This window comes from Nanorana parkeri, unplaced genomic scaffold (assembly GCF_000935625.1).
Source record: "Nanorana parkeri isolate BGI_ZX_2015 unplaced genomic scaffold, ASM93562v1 scaffold126, whole genome shotgun sequence".
Taxonomy (NCBI): Eukaryota; Metazoa; Chordata; class Amphibia; order Anura; family Dicroglossidae; genus Nanorana; species Nanorana parkeri.
The window spans coordinates 735,280-756,025 of record NW_017306394.1 but is presented as its reverse complement, the minus strand read 5'-3'; the positions used below and the strand labels follow the sequence as shown (position 1 = coordinate 756,025).

At 46.9% G+C, this 20,746-nt stretch overlaps 1 protein-coding gene across 1 annotated transcript in view; it reads right to left on the bottom strand.

The window, feature by feature from the left end:
* Window positions 1–20,746, bottom strand: part of TBCD (tubulin folding cofactor D) — a 171,932-nt gene that overhangs the window by 14,264 nt on the left and 136,922 nt on the right. Inside the window, exons 27-32 of the mRNA XM_018553643.1 lie at window positions 17,685–17,803; window positions 16,251–16,342; window positions 14,660–14,800; window positions 11,077–11,160; window positions 9,874–10,032; window positions 9,402–9,540 (exon numbers count right to left, since the gene is read on the bottom strand). Of these exons, the coding sequence (XP_018409145.1) occupies window positions 9,402–9,540; window positions 9,874–10,032; window positions 11,077–11,160; window positions 14,660–14,800; window positions 16,251–16,342; window positions 17,685–17,803 (734 nt within the window). The remainder of the gene's footprint in view (window positions 1–9,401; window positions 9,541–9,873; window positions 10,033–11,076; window positions 11,161–14,659; window positions 14,801–16,250; window positions 16,343–17,684; window positions 17,804–20,746) is intronic.

Genomic DNA, 20,746 nt, shown 5'->3' with positions numbered 1-20,746 from the left:
GAGAAGAGACAGCAGAGAGTGAGAAGAGACAGCAGAGAGAGAAAAGAGACAGCAGAGAGTGAGAAGAGACAGCAGAGAGAGAAAAGAGACAGCAGAGAGTGAGAAGAGACAGCAGAGATAGAAAAGAGACAGCAAAGAGAGAGTGAGAAGAGACAGCAGAGATAGAAAAGAGACAGCAGAGAGAGAGAGAGAGAGTGAGAAGAGACAGCAGAGAGAGAAAAGAGACAGCAGAGAGAGAGAGAGAAGAGACAGCAGAGAGAGAGAGAAAAGACAGCAGAGAGAGAGAGAGAAGAGACAGCAGAGAGAGAGAAGAGACAGCCAAGAGAGAGGGCCGGTTCACACCACAAAGTCTGCGTTCCAGAGTATTCAGCCTCTAGAACGCACGCCGGCCGACTCCCTCCATTCAGGGGCGGAAGGGGGCGTGGGGTTGTACTGAAGTCAATGGCACTGCAGCCCCGCCCCTCGCCCGCAGTGCGATCGCCCGCACCCAGAACGCAGGCACATTAGTGCCATTCCAGTGTGATCTACAAAAATAGTAAAGTGCTTGCAGCATTTTTGCACATCGCAGATGCAGGTGTTTTTTCGTTGGTAGATCTCGTCATTTGATAAGTAGATCTCCAGACGAAAAATTGTGGGCGCCCCTGCCATAGAGTAAAGAAAACTTCTACACTGGTTCAGCCTGCTCTACAGCACTCTCCTCGCACGGAATATTGTCTGGGAAGGCCCAGAACGGCTGAATGAGCAGTTTCTAGTGTGTCTAGGTCCGGTGTTGGTGTTGGATCATTCCTTAGACCAGCCAGCTCAGTTGCGCGTGATGAACATCTGTACTTCGAAATGAGAGCATTGTGATTTTAATACTTCTTCCAACCTCAGCAAGAAGAAGAAGTGAAATTTAACCCGTAACCCCAGGTTTACCTTTCGGAGGTTAGCGCAGACAACTTACTGGGAAGACTTCGGAGTCCTGGCATGAAAAGGAGTCTATAAATCTGGGGCCGTGTAATAATATCCTATATTCTGGTACCTGTGCCAAACCGTCCCATCAATTTTTCCTCCGCTGTGTACTGCCAGGGACTTTTTATAGCTCGGTGAGGCGAGATGAAAAGCAGTCGGTGGAGATGGCTGGTTTCATATGGCTGATCGCACAGCGGTTTATAGAAAACAGAAATATAATGAAAAGCCACTTAAAGAAAGATTGTGAAAGGAAAGTCATGTCCTGACATATTCCAGCCGAAGAGCGGTACAGTAAACGTGGCACCACGCCACGGGTATTCACCGCGGCCATCCCTGTTGGATCAGCTGCACCTCTTACAGCGTGTGCCGAGAGCCAGAAACCAGAGAGGGCGAGAAGCCTTCATTATACGAACATCAGATGGAAAGTATTTACTGTTTTCATATTTCCTCCTTTGTCTACTCAAAGAAGGAAAATCTGCTCACAGCTTGTTTATTATGAATAGAAGGAAAGAGTCACTAAATACAACTGTATTCCCAACTCAACATAAAACAATGTCCTTCTGCTCACATCTGGAGAGTCATTGTAAGATCCCAGCAAGGTGATGCTTTAGCTTTAAAATGTATAACTATGTGGGAGGAGGAGGAAGGGCAAAGGTAGTGGGTTGTTGAGAAGGAAGATCAGAGGCAGCATAGTGTTGAGAAGGAAGGTCAAAGACAGTGGGGTGTGGAGAAGGGATGTCAGCGGTAATGAGATGTGGAGAAGGGAGGTCAGTGGTAGCAGGGAAAGAAGAAAGGGGGGGGGATCGGTACTGCAGTGTGGAGAACGAAGGTAAGCAATAGTAGGGTTGTAGAGAAGAGAGATCAGCAGTAGCGTGGTGTGGAGAAAGGAAATAGGCAGAAGTGGGGTATGGAGAAGGTAGGTCAACGGTAATGAGGTGTGGAGAAAGGAGGTCAGTGGTAGCCGGGTAAGGAAAAAGGGGTGATCGGTACTGAAGTGTGGAGAAAGAAGGTAAGCAGTTGTAGGGTGGTGGGGAAGGGATGTCAGCAGTAGAGGGGTGTGGGGACGGTGGGGGAGCAGTAGTGTGGTGTGGAGAAGCAGTAGTGGGGAAGTGGGGTCAATGATAGTGGTGAATGAAGAAGGGAGGTAAGTGGTAGTGGGGTGTGGAGTAGGGAGGTCAGTGTAGTGGTGTATGGAGAAGGGAGGTCAGTGTAGTGGTGTATGGAGAAGGGAGGTTATCGGTAGTGGTGTATAGAGAAGGGAGGTAAGCGGTAGTGGGGTGTGGAGTTGGGTATGGAGAAGGTAGGTCAACGGTAATGAGGTGTGGAGAAAGGAGGTCAGTGGTAGCCGGGTAAGGAAAAAGGGGTGATCGGTACTGAAGTGTGGAGAAAGAAGGTAAGCAGTTGTAGGGTGGTGGGGAAGGGATGTCAGCAGTAGAGGGGTGTGGGGACGGTGGGGGAGCAGTAGTGTGGTGTGGAGAAGCAGTAGTGGGGAAGTGGGGTCAATGATAGTGGTGAATGAAGAAGGGAGGTAAGTGGTAGTGGGGTGTGGAGTAGGGAGGTCAGTGTAGTGGTGTATGGAGAAGGGAGGTCAGTGTAGTGGTGTATGGAGAAGGGAGGTTATCGGTAGTGGTGTATAGAGAAGGGAGGTAAGCGGTAGTGGGGTGTGGAGTAGGGAGGTCAGTGTAGTGGTGTATGGAGAAGGGAGGTCAGTAGTAGTGGGGTGTGAAGTAGGGAGGTCAGTGTAGTGGTGTATGGAGTAGGGAGGTCAGTGTAGTGGTGTACGGAGAAGGGAGGTCAGTAGTAGTGGGGTGTGGAGTAGGGAGGTCAGTGTAGTGGTGTATGGAGAAGGGAGGTTAGCGGTAGTGGTGTTTGGAGTAGGGAGGTCAGTAGTAGTGGGGTGTGGAGTAGGGAGGTCAGTGTAGTGGTGTATGGAGAAGGGAGGTCAGTGTAGTGGGGTGTGGAGTAGGGAGGTCAGTGTAGTGGTGTATGGAGAAGGGAGGTAAGCGGTAGTGGGGTGTGGAGTAGGGAGGTCAGTGTAGTGGTGTATGGAGAAGGGAGGTTAGCGGTAGTGGTGTATGGAGTAGGGAGGTCAGTGTAGTGGTGTATGGAGAAGGGAGGTTAGCGGTAGTGGTGTATGGAGAAGGGAGGTTAGCGGTAGTGGTGTATGGAGAAGGGAGGTTAGCCGTAGTGCGGTGTGGGTAAAGGAGGACACCGATAGTAAAGTAAAAGGACGAGGAAGGACATAACTGGCAGGTGACGCTTTGGAGATGAATTGGTGCAGGAAGGAAAGTTAGCACTGGTGAGTTGGGCTGACAGCAGCAATGAGTGGTGATAGGTTTTGCATGGAGCACAAGGGATGGTCAGTGCGAGAGGTTGCACTGAGAAGTCAGCACTGGTGGTCGCACTGTAGCGTGCTCAGAATCCGTGAAAGGCTCGTCTAAGTTTTTACAGTAACAAAGCTGCTCAGTGTTTTTCTGGTTTGTGCAGAATATAAATCTACAATATTGAAGAGGAGGAACGTGCAGGAATTCTTCTGTGTTTGGGGCTCTCCGCTTTCCATCCAGCTCACCCCTGTGGTATGTAAAAGTACAGGAAAAAATAACAGAGCTACTGAGCAGATTCTCACCACATAAAAGGGCGACACGGCAGCGCAGTATCATTTACACAGAGAGATCACCTTTCAGGGAAATGGGGCGCTGGGCCCTGCTTGAGTGAAGTTGAATGTGCTGGAGATTAATCCAAACACCGAGAACCAGAAACAATCTATAATTCATATTGCTTCTGACTACACCAGAGGTCATCCAGCGGCGGCAAGAGAGCCCCGCAACGGTCCAAACCCAACAATGGAGCCACAACTACTGGAGGACAATGATGTCTTAATGGAGAGTCAACTTTTATAGTGTATGAATTGTGAGTGTGTGTCGTTCCCCAGCGCTGCACGGAACAAACGATTCTGTTTGGAAGTCATCGGAGTCCGAGTTTGTTTTTCCTTGGTCTCCAGGGCTCGCTTCTCCACAGATGTAGTGTGCGCTGAAGAGGTCACACGTGCTAACAATTTACTACTTAGTCTGCCATGGTCGTGATCCGTTGATGACCGTTATTCCTCACTGAGAATCTGGAGCATAAAAGCAAAGTGCAATCTGATCCAGGCAACGTGGAAGGAGCTGGAGACATGGGAGAAGCAGGCGCAGGTTCCACCTGACCTCCCTTCCCTCTCTCCTGAACTGCACTGTAGTTACATTACAAGCCTTACAGTCACAGACTATTGCACATATTGGGATGTTATTCTCCTTTTAATGTTAACAGGAAAGCTGTATTTTTAGCGGATGTTGTCAAACTTCCATGTCACCTAGTCACCTATCACTTGACCAGTAAGTGGCCTTCGAGTATCTTCTGTAACAGATGCAAAAAAGAAAACAAGAATGGCGTCCTCTCTTCGTGTAATACCGATTTTTTATTAAAAATGGATATAAAAGTACATTTTATACTCCATGTGTATAACAGCATGTAGGTAAATGCATGTAATAAAAGTCATATGCCACTAAGCTGACCGGACATCAGAGCATCATCAAATGCAATGGATAGGTAAGGGTTAACACATTTCAATGGTTAAACCATCTTCGTCAGAACCAAAACCATGACATGGTATTTGGTTCTGACGAAGATGGTTTAGCCATTGGCATATGACTTTTATTACATGCATGTACCCAGTGGTGTATTTAGGTTTCGTGCTGCCCTAGGCAAAACGAAACTAGGCACCCCCCCCCATCTAACAAGACATTTTGCGTATTCTTTCAAGTCGACTGAATACACCTTCTGACAGATTGGGCTATTAGGCATCATTCACACTGCTTAAAGTCGGCCCGTACAGATCCGTGGGACGTGCACGGACGTATCAGGCCGTTCCCAGGAAGGACAGGCGCTGCGTGTGATTTGTACGCAGCAGCCTGTTCTTCTCTATGGGAGGACGCAGCCGTACACTCACCTGAACTGCACGTCTGTGTGGATGTCCGTACTCGTACACAGACAGGATGGATCCTATCTGCGTCCTAGCATGGACACCCGCACCAGCACGGATGTTTATGGGCCAACTCTGAAGGCCGTGACCTACACTGCACGCAAAGCCGTGCAGAGCGAAGCAAAGCTGTCCGGCACGGAGCTTTGCGTGCTGTGTGTGAGCTGAGTGCAGGCACATGATTGACTGCACCTTCAGCCAATCGGCTCCTGCATAACAACCAGCCAAACGTCGCATCGCAACACGCCGGTTTATACGCGCGAGCCGATTGGCTGAAGATGAAATATTTCATCTCGGCACGCTTAGCTACGCGAGCTCTCGCAAGTTGAGGTGCCGAGTAGAAAATTACATGACACTGCTCGCGAATGCAGCGCGCCACCGCTCCGCGCTGCTTCGCGTGCAGTGTGTCACAGCCTTAAGAAGTGTGAATGAGGCCTTAGTGTTGCAGGGAAGCCGGGGTCTAAAGTGGGCTGTAAAGGATCTCTGGAGGGCACTGCAGGATGTCAGGCTGAGACCACCATAGACCTTGCAGTGCCCATCTGAGTTCCTGCAAACCCCACCAGAGACCCCCCAGAGCCCACCATAGACCTTGCACAGAGACTTTAAGGTGGGCTGTGCAGGGTCCCTTTCCCTGCACACATGCTGCTCTTCTTACCTGCAGCTCCCCAGCCTGCTTCCATTCTGCATCTTGCTTCCAGCCTGCATCTTACTTGAGCCGCCCGCAGCCTCCGCCAACCGGGGCCGTGTCTATCTCGGTCCCCCAGTGTTCAGACTGCAACACTGTAGATAGTTTTGGCAGAGTAAGGTCACAGCCAAGATGGGCTGAAGAGCAGGAGCTGCCAGCGAAAACAGTCCTTAAAGACAGGTGCATCCTCTACTAGTATGGTAGACGCTATGTTAAGGCAGGACATTGGGAGTGCACTGGGTACAAGGCTGTAAAGGGTTGGGGGGAGCAAACATCTTAGCAGGGTGCTTCCAATGTCTGAAGAATGGTGTTGCACAGGCAGTGCAATGGGAAACTCTTTGCTGTCTCAGAGGCTCTTAGAGACCCAAGACACGAAGCAGCAGTGGTAGAAGAAACAGCGATTGTCAGAGTGGTGCACACTGCATCACTACAAGCTAAACCGTCTCTCTTAATGTGAAACCATTAGCAGGAAACATTATGACCCCAATTTTTTGGTAAAATATAAAAGACGGGGTCATGTTGGGTAAATAGACACCAAACATGTCAAGCCTTAAAATTTTGCGCGCCCGCGAAATCGCAGAAAACGACCACACCCAAGATTGGCCATAAGTGACACTTTAAAAGCTTTTGCCGCTCATCAGTTTAGTGTTATCAGTGATTTATAGCTAGCCCTAGAAGTATTGCTCTCACTCCGATGTTCGCGGCAATATGTTTTCGCACGTAGGCACACCTGATGCATGTTTGTGTGTGTGTATGTGGGGGGGCGGGGGACTTTTTAAAAAAAAATTGTGTTATTTTAATTTTTTTTTATTTGTGACAATTCCCCCTATGTGATAGACAATTCACATGACAGGTCCTCTTTATGGAGACATCAGGGGTCTCCAAGATCCCTAATGTCACCTATGGACCCCCAGAAATCTGCTTCATCAGCTTCTCTCCGGCTTCTGAAGCTGGAGAGTGACAGCAGAATGTGGAAGTGATGTAATATACATCACTTCCTGCATTCGGGGGACCAGAGGACGATCATGTACTGATCTCCCTTTGATCTCCAGTGACAGAATCGTCGTGCTGGTCCCAGGATCTCGGGAACGGCAGCGACGGTGAAGGGGGTGCTCACCAGCACCTACTACAAGCTATAGGGGCGTCTATAGACGCCCGATCGCTTGAATCTTGAGATGCCCTCCTGCTCCTATAGGGCTCCCGTCCGGCCGTTCAGGAATGGCCATGGAAGGGAGGTGGTTAAACACATGAAGCCCCGCACCCTTCTTCTTCCCCTATGTTTTTATAAAGTACAGCTGAAGAAAAGGCCTTCATCCCCTGAGGACACTAAATACTGAGTCATGCTGGTAGCAGAGGGGATTCTCATGGGCTGGCCTACAGGTTTGTTCTTTGTCAAATCCTCCTGTGGGCGGCAGTATAACCGGCAGGTAAAAGACTTCCTGTATCCCTCAAGGGACCAGAAAAAAAAAAGCCTTTTTATGCTCAGACTGTCTCACGCTGCACAAAGCCAGCACCGCTCACTGAACTGTGGGATTAAGTGTTTGCTGATGAGCAAAGTGAAATGGTTTTTCAAGATATGTAAACAGTAATTACAGTGTTCCCTTGTGTAACCTGATCGGAATAATCAGCCCCGATTACACTGATTGTGGGTTTCTCCTCATACTGTGAAGCCTGCGGGCAAGAAGGGGCTTGTGCGAGTTCCCCTGACGGGCTCCGGTAAAGTGCTCAGAAATGGGAAGAAATTTAATATAACCAAAAGACAGTTATTTATGTTCTGAACCTTCTAATGGGCAGAGCCGTAATTCCTTCTTCTAGAGGAGAAAAGAAATGCCACTTCTACATCAAACGTTATTATTTGGGGGCCACATTAACCCCAACAGAACAGGGACAGGAAGCAGAATACTGGCGGCTGAGGTTGCAGAAGTCAGAACATTTCCTGGGAGTTCATCCAGAAAGTAAACAGGTTTGTGATACAATTACATATGATCGCTGACAGATAATCCTCCCCGTATACCGGGAATGGTTTATAGATGTACATATAGCGTTGTTGTTTGCAGCAGACACAGTTTGTACCGGAAGCATCAGCCATTCGTCATTTTACAGCGGACCTTTACTCCCTTTGGCTAGAAATCACCTCAGCGTACAGCTCTGCATCCTGATATGAAATCATCTTATATTCATTAGCCAAACATATTTTCATTTTATTTACATTTGTTTTGTTTTCTACTTCCTGGTTCTCTTTGGCACAAATGGTATAATCTGTGACCAAGCGTTGCATCCTGGGAAGGTCACATCAGCAGAGCATTGCTGGGGAATCTCATCTGTAATCCCATGAGATCTCAGGGAAATTCCCCTGAGATGATGTGCATGGTCACATGTCCTAGTCACATGTGCCAGAGTTCCAGGAAGTAAAGGGAGATATATTAATTTGCCTTTAGTAAAAAGGTGGAGCAGAGGGGAGTGACTTCCTTTGCTCTGTTTGTGTATTTGTGGAGACACACACAGCTTAGTAGCACACACAAGGGTAACTCCATGGGACCCTGCAAAGGAAAGGAGCCACCCTCAATCAGAAAGTCAGGATGCTCAGGTGACCAGCTGATTCTGTAGGAAGCTAAAACCTTTAAACATCAAGGAGCAGCCTCCATTGTAAGTGATTTCATCAGCATTTGAAATAGTTTGACTTTAATATCACTTTAAGAGCAATAAAGTGTCTTTGCCTCTCCCCACAACTGCATCCCATTCCTAGTACAGCGCAGAAGGTGATTTTTGTTTCCTGGTTCGGTACTACTCATGTATGATGTACTGTATGATGTACTGCAAATACACAATAACCAAAAAAATCAAACGCCCTCACATGTATGTATGCGGCAAGCAGGCAGCACACATGCGTGTTCCCAGGAAGGGTTCTTTGCTTAAAATGATAATTTGGTCATGCTGCCACTTTGCACAGAAACATAATTTAGGGCTCATTCACACTGGGTGAGTTGCCCCATATGGTGTGAAGGGCCATTTTCTCATGCGCCCAGAGCTGCAGGAAGAAGCGAGCGGGCAGCTCATGTAAGTCTATGGAGATGTAGGAGCTGTGCGCCCTCACACTCTGCTTCCTGCAGCTCCGAGTTTTGACAGCTGCACACAGATGGTGTACGGCCACGGACGCATGTATGATGGATCCAGGTCTGTGCACAGTCTGTGTGTGGCTGTCAAAATTCAGAACTGCGGGAAGCAGTGTGCGAGGGTGCCTCCTGTGTCTTCACAGACTTACATGATCAGTCTGCACGCGTCTTCCTCCAACTCCGGGCACATGAAAAACCATCCCTTCATGCTATATGGGGCAATATGCTCCATGTGAATGAGTCCTTAGAGATTTATTTAAAGGGGCAACAAACCATATAAATATCTTTCATTTATAGTACATACAACAGAGACACATGCAGAATATAGTGTTTATCACCCCTTTGTTCCGGCTGACATGTTTGTATCCTCTCTTCTTCATTTCTTGAAATGATTACACCCCCTAATTACCTAAGGTCCCACCCCTGAGGATGACACTCACTAAGCCACACCCCCACTTAATTAACAATTAAGAGATAAGCACACAGTAAGGGTGATAAGGGAATCCTGAGGGGAAGAAGAGGACAAAGGGCCCGCAGTAAACAAACCAGACCATGTCCTGCGGTTTTCAGTGAGTATCAGAGATTTGTACGGTCCGGGCACAAGAACATTACATATATCAGGAAATAATATTCTTACCGTTGATTCTGTTAAGCCACCGACAGAAACTGTTAATCCCAAAAGAACACAATATCTGTATGTGGGTAATCCCAGAAGTTGCGTGATACGAGGGAAGGCCTGTGACGGGGCATTCCAGTTCAATGAACCTGCCTGGGATCTGGGGAGGAAGGCATATGCTGCGGTTATAACAAATATTGGTGCTTATATACAAATGTAAAAGATAAACAAGCAGATATGTAATCTGTCGGTATATCGGTGAATCAGAAGGAGGAGACATGATTATCACATTGATCCACATGACACATGCTTGTCTGTGAAATTAACAGGAGGCCCCCAATTTGCTTGTTTTTATTGATAAGCAGGAGAAGTCTGTAACAGCCAATCACAATGAATATCAGAACCTGACATTTATCCTCACAGAATACCAGTCATTTCTCACTGCAAAGAATCACTGCTAGCGTCCGGTACAAGAGGTCACGTATCGGATTACCTAGGGAATATTCGCTCCAGCTCCTCCCGGTGTGGAATGTGCGGCACAGGCGGGTTATCTTGATAAAGAAGGCCGAGGAACACCGAGCCGGCATGAGCTCGGAAGCGGTCAATCTTCTCAGCAGACTGCTGAGCTATGGCACACATCATTCTTCGGCAGCTGCAAGAGATAGCGGCAGGTAATAATCATTAGACAACGGTCAGATCTTTGAATGGAAGGCCCAGCCATGTTTTTATTTCAGCTGAGACACAAAACTAAAATCCGATAAAGAATTAAAGACTAGTTCAAGGGCAACTCTGCAACAAAGAACAAGAGGGGACTGGTCGGAAAATGCTTGTGAACCAATCAGGAGATTGAACGCTACATGCACTTGATGTAAAGTGAATCACCCACAAAGCCAATCACCTTCACTCCTCTGCTAGGATTCCAAAATTATTGAACCCACTTCCTGTGAGCCCAGGTGGTGATGGACACACTTCATGGGGGTAGGTTATGATACAATATGATGTCTGCTCTTCATAGTACTGATGACTGTCCACCAACACAGGAAGGAGAAGAATACCCAAAGATGTCATGTGACCAGCCAGTAGACCCCGGGGAAACAGGTATACATTACTAAGGATTAACATTTTGGATAGAGTAGGCAACGTCTAAAAAACAAAAACTGTCTTTTTTTTTTTCTGCTGCGTCCCCGATAGCAAATTTTCCCTTTACTTCCCGTCCCAGAGATGCAACAGGTAATGAGAAGAATCTAAGGGGAATTTCTCAAAACAGACAAAATCTGGAGCAGTTGTGCACGGCAACCAATCAGCTTCTCCCTTTCATTTTCAAATCTTAACTGAACAAACTGAAGAGAGAAGATCATTGGTTGCCATGGGCAATTGCTCCAGATTTTGATAAATTCCCCTCAAAAAGTAACTCCCCTCCTAAACCATATAGGAAGATTTCCTCCTGACCGCCTACTTTGGTGGGATATGTACAAATTTGAAAACACAGACAACGATGAAAACGCGACTGGGGTCCTAGCCCTACCATACTCCATCCAAAACTTTAAAATATATATAAGTGTTGCCTTTACACTACAGACTATAGATATACTACACAGCTTCCTAAATAATGTTCTACATTGCAGGTAAAGAGCACTTTAGACAAGATCTTCCTTGTCACTGCATGCAGTGTTGTTGTTGTGTGTGTGTTACTTACAAGTCTTCTCCTATGAGGTCGGGCTCGCTTCCCACCAGTAATAATGTGACATCCATTAGGCTGCCCATAGCTGCTTCTCGCACCCTGCAAAATGTCATTGGGACAGGTGAGCAGATTAACCAACATAGGCACATTAAAAACCACATTTAGATATGTTATCATTACATTTGTAAGTTTCTTCTACTTTACACAACTCATATGTGAGCAGAGGTGCGTTTCTGAAGAGACCCTATAACAGCAAAAAGTTTCCCAGCACACTCACCAGCCAGCATGCAAAGAAAAAAACCTGCCTAACCGCTAAGGTTAAAAACCGAGGTTTAGATAGACGTGTTCTGCAGAATATGTGAAAGCCGCACAGCCTCGTCAAGGCCCCTCTGTGTAGTGCGGTCCTAACTCTAAACTATGAGTCTCCACCTTGGGGATGGTTTTGTCTGTAGCACCCAATTTTATCTTTTGCTACATGTGGTCCAAGATGAACCACATGTAGCATAGTGACGAGAAGCATGGAGACGGCTTCCCTGCTAATCGGGAAGCCAGGCAGTGAGTCATTACACGCCACCTGGCTTCCTTAACCTCTTGCCGTCCGCCCGTAGTAAAAAAACGGACGGACGGCACTGCTGCATTGGCGGGTTGCCGTCGCCAGGCGGCATTTTTTTTCTGCTCGCGCACGCCCCCTAGCGGGCACGCATGGGCAGAAAAGACCCGACCATTGCACACACCCGTTACCGGGTGTTTCACATATAGGCGATCAGCGGCTCTATAGCCAGCCGATCGTCTATATGTGCTCGTTCGTGTCCGCTCTATCTGTCCCCAAAAAATGGTATAAAATTCATTTCAGTACAGCGCTGCATGACGGAATAAATGTCAGTCAAAGTACCGCAGCGCTGAATACTGAAAAATGGCCTGGATGGGAAGGGGGTTTAACACCGCGGATGTCAACTGGTTAATGGGACTCCCGGTATCGGTATTGGCGAGTACCACAAAAAATATCGTACTCGATACCGAAATACCGCTATCGGTGCATCCCTAATGATGCTGAAGCTAGGGCAGAGGAGACTGGACATGTACACATGAATACTGATGGGTTAGCCTGGCAAAGGAAGAGCTGATAAAGAAGCGGCAGCCATGTTCATCGACGTCATCTATTTTTATTGTGACAAGACACGACTGGAGACTTTGATAAAATAGACGTCTGTTATTGAAAACAGACAAGATGGTTGTGTCATTACAATGTTCCAGGTCCATCTAGCTTTTCAGCCACATCCAAAACAGGAGCGCAAACTATTAAAGGAAACAAGTGACTCCATTCCTCATGTCTTGCTGCACGCCTAGGGTGTGCCACCAACATGCAGCGGAGGGCCGATGTGCCCAGCTCTGCGGCATTCCATCATCAAGACATCTGCCCTGGGGCAGCATTCCACGGTCAAAACGATATTGTTAGTCGCTCTCACACAAGAATACAGGGTACAGAGACCAACTAAACCATAAGACTGCGGTCCTGTTATCAGGCATGTGACAATATTTACTGCTTTATAATGAAAGAGTTATAGTGAGGTTGGTCAGAAGGAACCAAAAGCCCTCCACTCACTCATACTATAATACTTTCTCATTGGTCCCCAAGCCCAACCACATGGAAGCCATTGCTGCCATGAACGGCATTGATGATTGTGAACAAATCTGAAACAGTTGTATGCATTTTGAAATAAATGGCTCAATAATATTACGCTGTCCCTGTGCTATACCGAAGCAGTAGTACTGCATGCCAAGGGGCATAAAGGAATTATATGCATGGCTCACCCCACTATCCAGAAATTAGGAATAGTCCCCTTATTTTCAGGATCTGTGATAGAATAAGACATGTAAATATCTTGTGCTTTAAGAAATATCTTTTTTTTTTAGCCTGTGGAGCGTGCATCGAAACACCCAAAAAGTGAACAAAAAAGTGGATGTAAAACACACAAAAAGTGCACAGAAGGGGCACTATCTAAAGGGTCCGTCTCCCAAAGAGGCAGGGCCCACCCCTGACCTCCCCCCGGTAATAAAAATTACCCCTGGTGTTAGCCAAAAGGCCTAGCCCAAGAGGGGATGTACAACAAAAGCAATGGTGTCGTGGCCAACATGCCTTTCACACAGTGGGGTCCCAAACCCATAGTGCTACTAGGGCACCCCTGGGTCACCACTCCAGGAGGCATTAAACACCACAGGCTTTGTGCCTTCCCAGCCCATGGCCAGACAAGGTAGATCCATTCAAATCAGGAGGAACTGGGCCATGCCAGATGCCAGCACCCGACAAGTACTCCTGACCCCACTCTTACGTGAGTGGACGCTCAATTTGGTTTCCTTTCCATAGACAAGACCCCTTGGGACCCCATCACTTAGGCAGCGTACTCAGATTCCTGCCATACAAGCCAGAAGGCCAGTACGACGTCTCCTTTCCCCTCCTGATCACAGATGAGAACACATACTACACTTGATCTTAGCCAAAAGGCCGAGAAGCGACTGTCTACAGTCACAGCTACATAATAAAATACTGAACTTAGAACACAGGAACAGGATAGGATATTAGTTACAAATATACCTTTTACCCTTTCTTCCCATTCGGCTTCTTGAGATCCTATTTTGACCCACATCACGATCATCTTAGTGGTTTTACTGTGTTGTTGCTACCTGAGCTCTTCTACATTGAAGTCATGTATCGTGCACTGATGAGGGTTATCAAGCTCTATGCAAGCTGCACAAATGAATCTGTGCTGTATACCACAAGCTGTGAATGTACAGTTGCCCGTGGGAGTATAATAGAATGATTTGCACTACTCTGCCCACTGACTGCAGTGATAACATATAAATAACATAGGAGATGTATGCCCCATTTTTCATTTTTGCCAGTGGGATAAGAGCCAAATAATGGTTATATAAATCAACAGCGCTATAGAAGACTTATTAAACTTTGACGTGGTTTTCCCACTTACTTATATAGGGTAACAAGTCATGTTGGAATGATGGGGGTTACTGAAATCAGAACTTGGTTGCAGCAAACACAAAGTTTATCGTCTCAAGACAAATGTATACACTGTGCAATGCTGCCCTCTTGTGGTTCAATATGAGTATGCAAAGAGAATAAAAAGTTCTGCTGCATCACCGGGCCTTTGAAGCTGTTATATTGCGACATCACAGAAATGATATGGAACTTATTCACCATTCTCCAGAAATACGATGGAAATGTCTTTTCAATCTAAAGCTGACACATTGACTTTTCACTTGAAATGTTACTTAAACACAAATGTCTATGAGAAAGGAGTGGGAGTTCAGATACTTTTATCTTGTAAGCCCTCAGGGGCAGGGCCGTCCTTACCGTCTTGAATTGTATTGGGATTGTAAACTGTTGGCGCTATATAAATCCTGTATTATAATAATAATAATACTGAAAAGTAATGAGATTTGTCTCCCCTAAAGATAAATAAAATTACACATATTCAGTTCTTAACTTCTAAAGGATGTAATATCATGATTCATGTGGATTATGCACCCGAATAATTGTACCGATAAGAAAACCCCTTTCTGGTGATCTCTGAGAGTCTCTTACCATGTTCCCACATCCCCCCGACTGTCGGTGGTGTAGTCGTTCATGCAGTCTAATAGTGTTTTGTAGACGAGGGGTACGTTGTCCCTGCACAACACGTCGTCCGGTGAGCCATCAGCGATGACCCCCACACTCTGGCAGACCCTGGAGAGCAGAGGGAGGAAGAGTTGGTGTACAATGGAGAAAATGTTTCCTGGTTGTGCACAAGCTTTGTGCCAGACCTGCAGCTACACAGTCAGCAGCTCAGTAAAGGTTTAAGAGGAACTCTGCTCATTTCAGGATGGTGCAGGGAAGGGTTCAAGGTTTTATTGCTGGCTGGGTATCCTTTAAGGAGATTTTGCCTCACTTTTTTACTTAAAGGAGAACTATGAGGTGGGTGCTTTTCACTCACCTCATAGTTCTAGCCGACCTGTGACAATGAGACTGTCACAGGTCGGCTCAGTAGATCGGGAAGTGAGCGAACACATACCGGCGTTCGCTCACTTCTCGATCCTGTCACGGCTCTCTGCCGTGACAGGGGAGGGGCTGGATTCCCCCCGCTCCGATCCGCCAGCGCTGACTGGTGGAATGGCCTCTAGATAGGCAGAGCCAGCTGTCACTCACACAGCTGGGCGGATCCAGACATAATTGTCGGGACCCGTTTCAGCTGCGTCTTCTCAGTATATAGGGAGCTACAGCTCGCGGTATACTGAGCTTAGGGTGACGGAAGGGCGCTAGTTTGTGTCCTCCCGTTACCCTAAGGAGAACTATTGGGAAAAGCCCTAACCCCATAGTTCTCCTTTAAAGTAAAAAAAAAAACATAACCTGGCTTACTCACTGGCTTGCACAGGTGAGGGTCACGTCACTTGGCTGTAACTGCAGGGTCCTGGAAAGCTAAGGGTTCCAAATCGTGCCCAGTGACATCACCCTTGCCCAGGCGAGCATGCCGGAAGCCAGGCTGTAAGGGGGCAATTATTTATTTTATGTTTTTATTTGAACGTGTCCTTTGCATTAAAGTAGAAGGGAAGGCTGAAACAACCCAAGTATAAAGCATGGCCTCCCCCCACTGATCTTATGCAGACTGCATGCGGTTTGTAGGAAATCTCAGTGTAAATAAAACATTTTAAATCTTCTTCTGAGTGGTCATGTGACTCCAAAGCTCCGGTTCCTCAGTGTAAGTGACAACGGGCTAGAGAAATGGAAGCCGGTGGGTGAAGTCACAGCTCTGCGTGGTTCAGTCCTGTTGTCAGCTTGCACATCTACACAGAGGAGCTTTACGGTGTCGCAGCTTAAAGGAAGATTAGAGGAAAGGTATTGACACCGAGATTTCTTACAATCTGTATGCAGAGACTAGAGGGAAGGCAACGTTTTACACGTGGGTTACTTTAGCCTTTCCATCCACTCTAAAGAAGAACTCAGGGGAAAGGGGATGCTGGAGGGGCGATGAAAAGGGAAAGCAGATCCCATCATGTAATCAGACTCCTCTTACTAAGATCAGATGGATGGAATCATTGTACCTGCAGGCCCATCACATTACCATATCCATACAATCTTCATAACACAACAAAACATCCCCGCCGGGAATAAAAACCATAAAGCAGAATAAATGACGTACAGATATATGGCCTTCAGGGCGTCTCTTCTGGCTTCAGCAAAGCTGACGTCTTTCTGGGAGATGCAGGTGACCCTCCGCAGGCCTTCCAGGACCTTCAAAACAAAATGTCACATGTCAGGTTACACGTCCTGCTATCCATAGACTGCAATCACGCTCCCGCACCCAGAACCATCTACAGATCCGCTGCCCATACACCTGCCGACTTCTGTGCTCGAGACTTTCGTTTCCCATCTCAGTGGCCACTTAGTGTATGGAAACCCCAACAATGACTTCTCCCATTGCCTACATTTTGGTCTGGTAAGCATGGGAAGCATTTTGTTACATCTGGTCTAGAAGGGCAATAACAAAAAAACAGTTGATCCTGCCAAAAATCCAGTGTGTTTATAGGTTCCTGCGTTCTCTGCTGCACTGAAATCTCAAGCAATCGTATCAGCCCTGTGCAGATCATCTCTCTCTTAAGGAGATGAAGAATGGTGGGGGGGATTCTGTAGTCTTAACGCACCTAGGGTCCTAGGGTGACAATGTTGCTAATCCACAGACACAGTGAGTGAGCGTTGTCACCCTAGTACAGGGCAGCTCAGTGGCGCAGTGGTTAACGCTTGTATTGTATTATTACTTTTTTCACACCTGCCTAAAACTTTTGCAGTTCTATATATATTAGGGATGCATCAATACCGGTATTTCGGTATTGAGTACGAATATATTTTTTCCGGTGCTCACCGAAACCGAATACATATACCGGAAGTCCCATTAAGGAAGCCAGGCCGGGCAGCGTCATTACATGCTGCCCGGCCTCCTGATTGGCTGGGAAGCCGACTCCAAGCTCCCTCATCACAAGTGACGAGTGAGCATGAAGCCGGAGCATTTGGACAACTACAAGTACTCACCCAAATACTTGGCATCAGCACTGATACAGATACTAGTATCGGTGCATCCAGAATATATCCAGAATGCTGCATTCATCAGTCTCTGGGTCTTTCATCAACTGTCTTGTACTGTTCAGCATCTTGTAGTTCCAGAACAGTTGGAGTGCCCAGGGTGCCCACCCCGGGCTTTAACCATTTCTTACTTCATCCCAAACAAACAAAGCCTTTAGGTCTGAGCTGGTATTCCCCTAAACGTCATGGATTGCTCAGGCCTCCGTGACACACACAGATACCCGATCATATTCAGTGTTCGAGCAGCCCATGATTATGACATACCCCGGGGCTCTCCACCTATAAAATGCCTCTCCGTAGTGATTTGCACTTTTCCCGAGTTGGTGAGGCAGCAGGAAATACACTTATGTCATGTGACTAGTTCTGGTATCTCATTTGCATACTGCTAATTAGTGCAGAGTCACAGTTTCTATATCATTTGAATGCACGCAGAGGTGACAGATGGTCCTGGCAAGACTAGCCCCCCCCCGTGTCAGTGTGCGCACATCGCTCATACCTGTTGAAGCTTGCCCTTGAGCATGAACCGTGGCAGGGCACCCAGTGCCAGGGAGAATCCGCAGCGAGTCATCTCTACCGAGCTCTGGAGCTGCCCGATGTAAAACTGCAACATGCCATCTGTGTACAAAACATATGTTGATATGAACGATGATACCACCATCATAGTACAGATAGAGAAACAGCTACCCCCATTCCCCTTCATCTAACATCCACACCCAGCTATCACCCCATCAGTGCCAATGGTGTTGTACTGCCAGGGGGTTACATGTGCACCGGCTAAAAGAATTGGAAAAAATAGCAAATCTGACCAATCATAAAAGATGCCGGTCTTTTGTGATTGGTCAAATCATACCACATTGGCCAGATACGATCATAAAAGTCTCACGTTACGATTCTTCATAGGGCGAGTCATTGCTCAGGACTGGCTTCCTGACGGTGGCAATGGTGGACCATGTCTGCGCAATGATCATTGGCACAGACATTTACAGTCCTATGGGGAGTTTCATCACAGGGTAAGAACACAAGAGCAGAATGTGCAGACAAGGACAGAGGGTTGCCATTATAACAGGAAGAGCCTGAAGAAGGATCACCAATGATTATTTTAAAAGCCTGAAAAGGACTCCTAAAACTACAGGAACGTGCCACAGCTTCTATGAGATTTAGGTGATTGGCGACCTTTAAATGGGGTGCATAGCAGGGCAGGAGTCAAAGGGAGTGCAAATTAAACACAAACGCCTAATGACTGATGAATGGAGTTCAGTATCACTATGAAGATGGAGAAGGTCACTTGAACTCCTATTGCTCAATATTGGTGAGATGAGATACAAATAATGACATAGTACTGCAGGCTTCACCCCCTCTTAAAGGGCCACAACACGTAGTAGTCACTTACCACAAACGGCTTATTATATTCAAGAAAAAGCCTAGAAGGCACTTCAAATGAAGATGTTTTCCAGCACAAAGCAGACTTCCTGTCCAGTGCCCCCGCCCCCAACTGTCACTATATTGCCCCTCACCCACAATGACAGCTCCCACATGAACATTTGGCTGCAGATCAAAGCTCTATACCTCAATTCTGGAACATGGCAGCGGGTCTTAAAGCTGAACCCCGTGCAGGTATAAAATACAAAGAATATTGCAGCTCTGCATTCCTTATAGCAGATCTTTACACTCAAATTCTCCCCATGCATCCCTCCATGTATGATGATTAATAATAACATAGACATGTCAGGTGTAGAATGCTGTGATTGTGAAACACTGACACTGGCAGAGCATTCACTTCCTGCTTTCAAAGGGCAAAATGACTTCAGTTTGGCAGAGCAATGCGCACTGGGATTGCCTTGTCATCGGCAGACCATTGCTGGGAAATCTCATCTCAGGGAAAGGCATTTTCCTCCCCTGAGATGATGCGCATGGTCACATGTCTAGTCACATGTGCCAGAAATCCAGGAAGTAAAAGGAGAGCTAGTAATCTGCCCTTAGTAAACATGACCACTGTCAGAAGACTGGGGAAGAAAAGAGAAATCAGGAATGCAAAGAATACAAACCCGGCAATTATCTAGAAGTATCTGTGTGTAGATTGTCATTATTAAACATTTCTAAAGGTGTCTTTGTTGTTATTTTACAGATATGGGGAAAGGTCCTCTTTAATACATCATTAAAAGTATTGTTTCCACATGCAAGCAGTGTGAGTACCTGAATGTGACTTACTACCAGCCTCTTGCAGTGCCAGTACAGCAGAGCTCACACTATGAAAGGAAAAGGCTGCACAAGGATCCGATCAGTTAGGCTGCAGCGATCATGTGCTAACAGGTGACATGATGACAGGAGGAGAGAGCAGAGTGATAGAGATATCACATTGGTCTGCCACTTCTCCTTCACTGTTCAATCCCAGGCTGGGGGGCAAGAATAGTCAAAGATAGTGAACTGCAGTAGATACAAATCCAGTCTCGTGCCTTGACAGACAGGGCTGTGCTGTTTGTAAATCCCAGAACTCGATGTACAGAAATATAAATCCTTGTAGCTCCTTTTCATTTGTGTATTTAGCCGTTTGCCTGGAGTTCAGCTTTCAAAATGCTACCTGTTACATGTTACAGGAAAAAGGATAAAAAGGGGGCGCATTAATGATTGCTATTGTAGTTTTGTGTACTGACCAGAGCAAAAAGCACAGAGAAGAAGATGGGCTGAAGACTGAATGCAGCAGAGAGAACCGAAAGGAGGATTAAAAGCTGCTGAACCACAACTGCACTTTTCAGTTCATATTCCATTCCAGCTGCCTGTGCAGGAATAACCTCCCCTCCCCCCCGATACTCCGGGAGCACACACCCTGGAACACCGCACAACTACAAAGGAGTCAGCTGAGTTCAGTGATACTTAATCTGTGAAGTCTTCATCAAAAGAGCCTTTAAAATCGTCAAGAAAGCTAACGAGCGATACTTGTCATACGGATAATGAGCTCATGTGGGTGACATCACTGCTTTCCTTAGTCACACTGGAAGTAGTCTGCCCTCTGCTGGCCACTATCAGGCACTGCATGTAGATAAGAGTCAGCACTTGTACAGGCTCGGAGATCAGGCAGATGCGATAACCAAGGACACATTACCACTGTATATAGCAGGGAGAGGCAACCTCGGCCCTCTAGCTGTGATAAAACTACAAATCCCACCATGCCTTTGCCTCTGGGAGTCATACCTGTGGCTGTCAGAGTCTAGCAATGCCTCATGGGACTTGTAGTCCCAAGGTCGCCTACCCCACTCCAGGCTACACTGTCAAAATGAGTGTCTGGGCATTTTTTTTTTTAAATCATATTCTGCAGATCTACAGGACATGTTTTGCATCTTTAAAATCGCAGCAAGTCGAAAAAAACATCTGTTCAATCCTTCCCTATGTATTACTATTAATACTATTCGTAACGGAACCATCCAGTCAGTGGGGGTTGCGGCCCACACCGGGTGACACCAAAATCACTGACATACCTTATCCCGCTGGCAGCCCCTCCTCTCTCTGCCGGTGCCCCGGGTGACAACAGACAGCCGCCCCGCGTGACGACAGCCGCCCCGG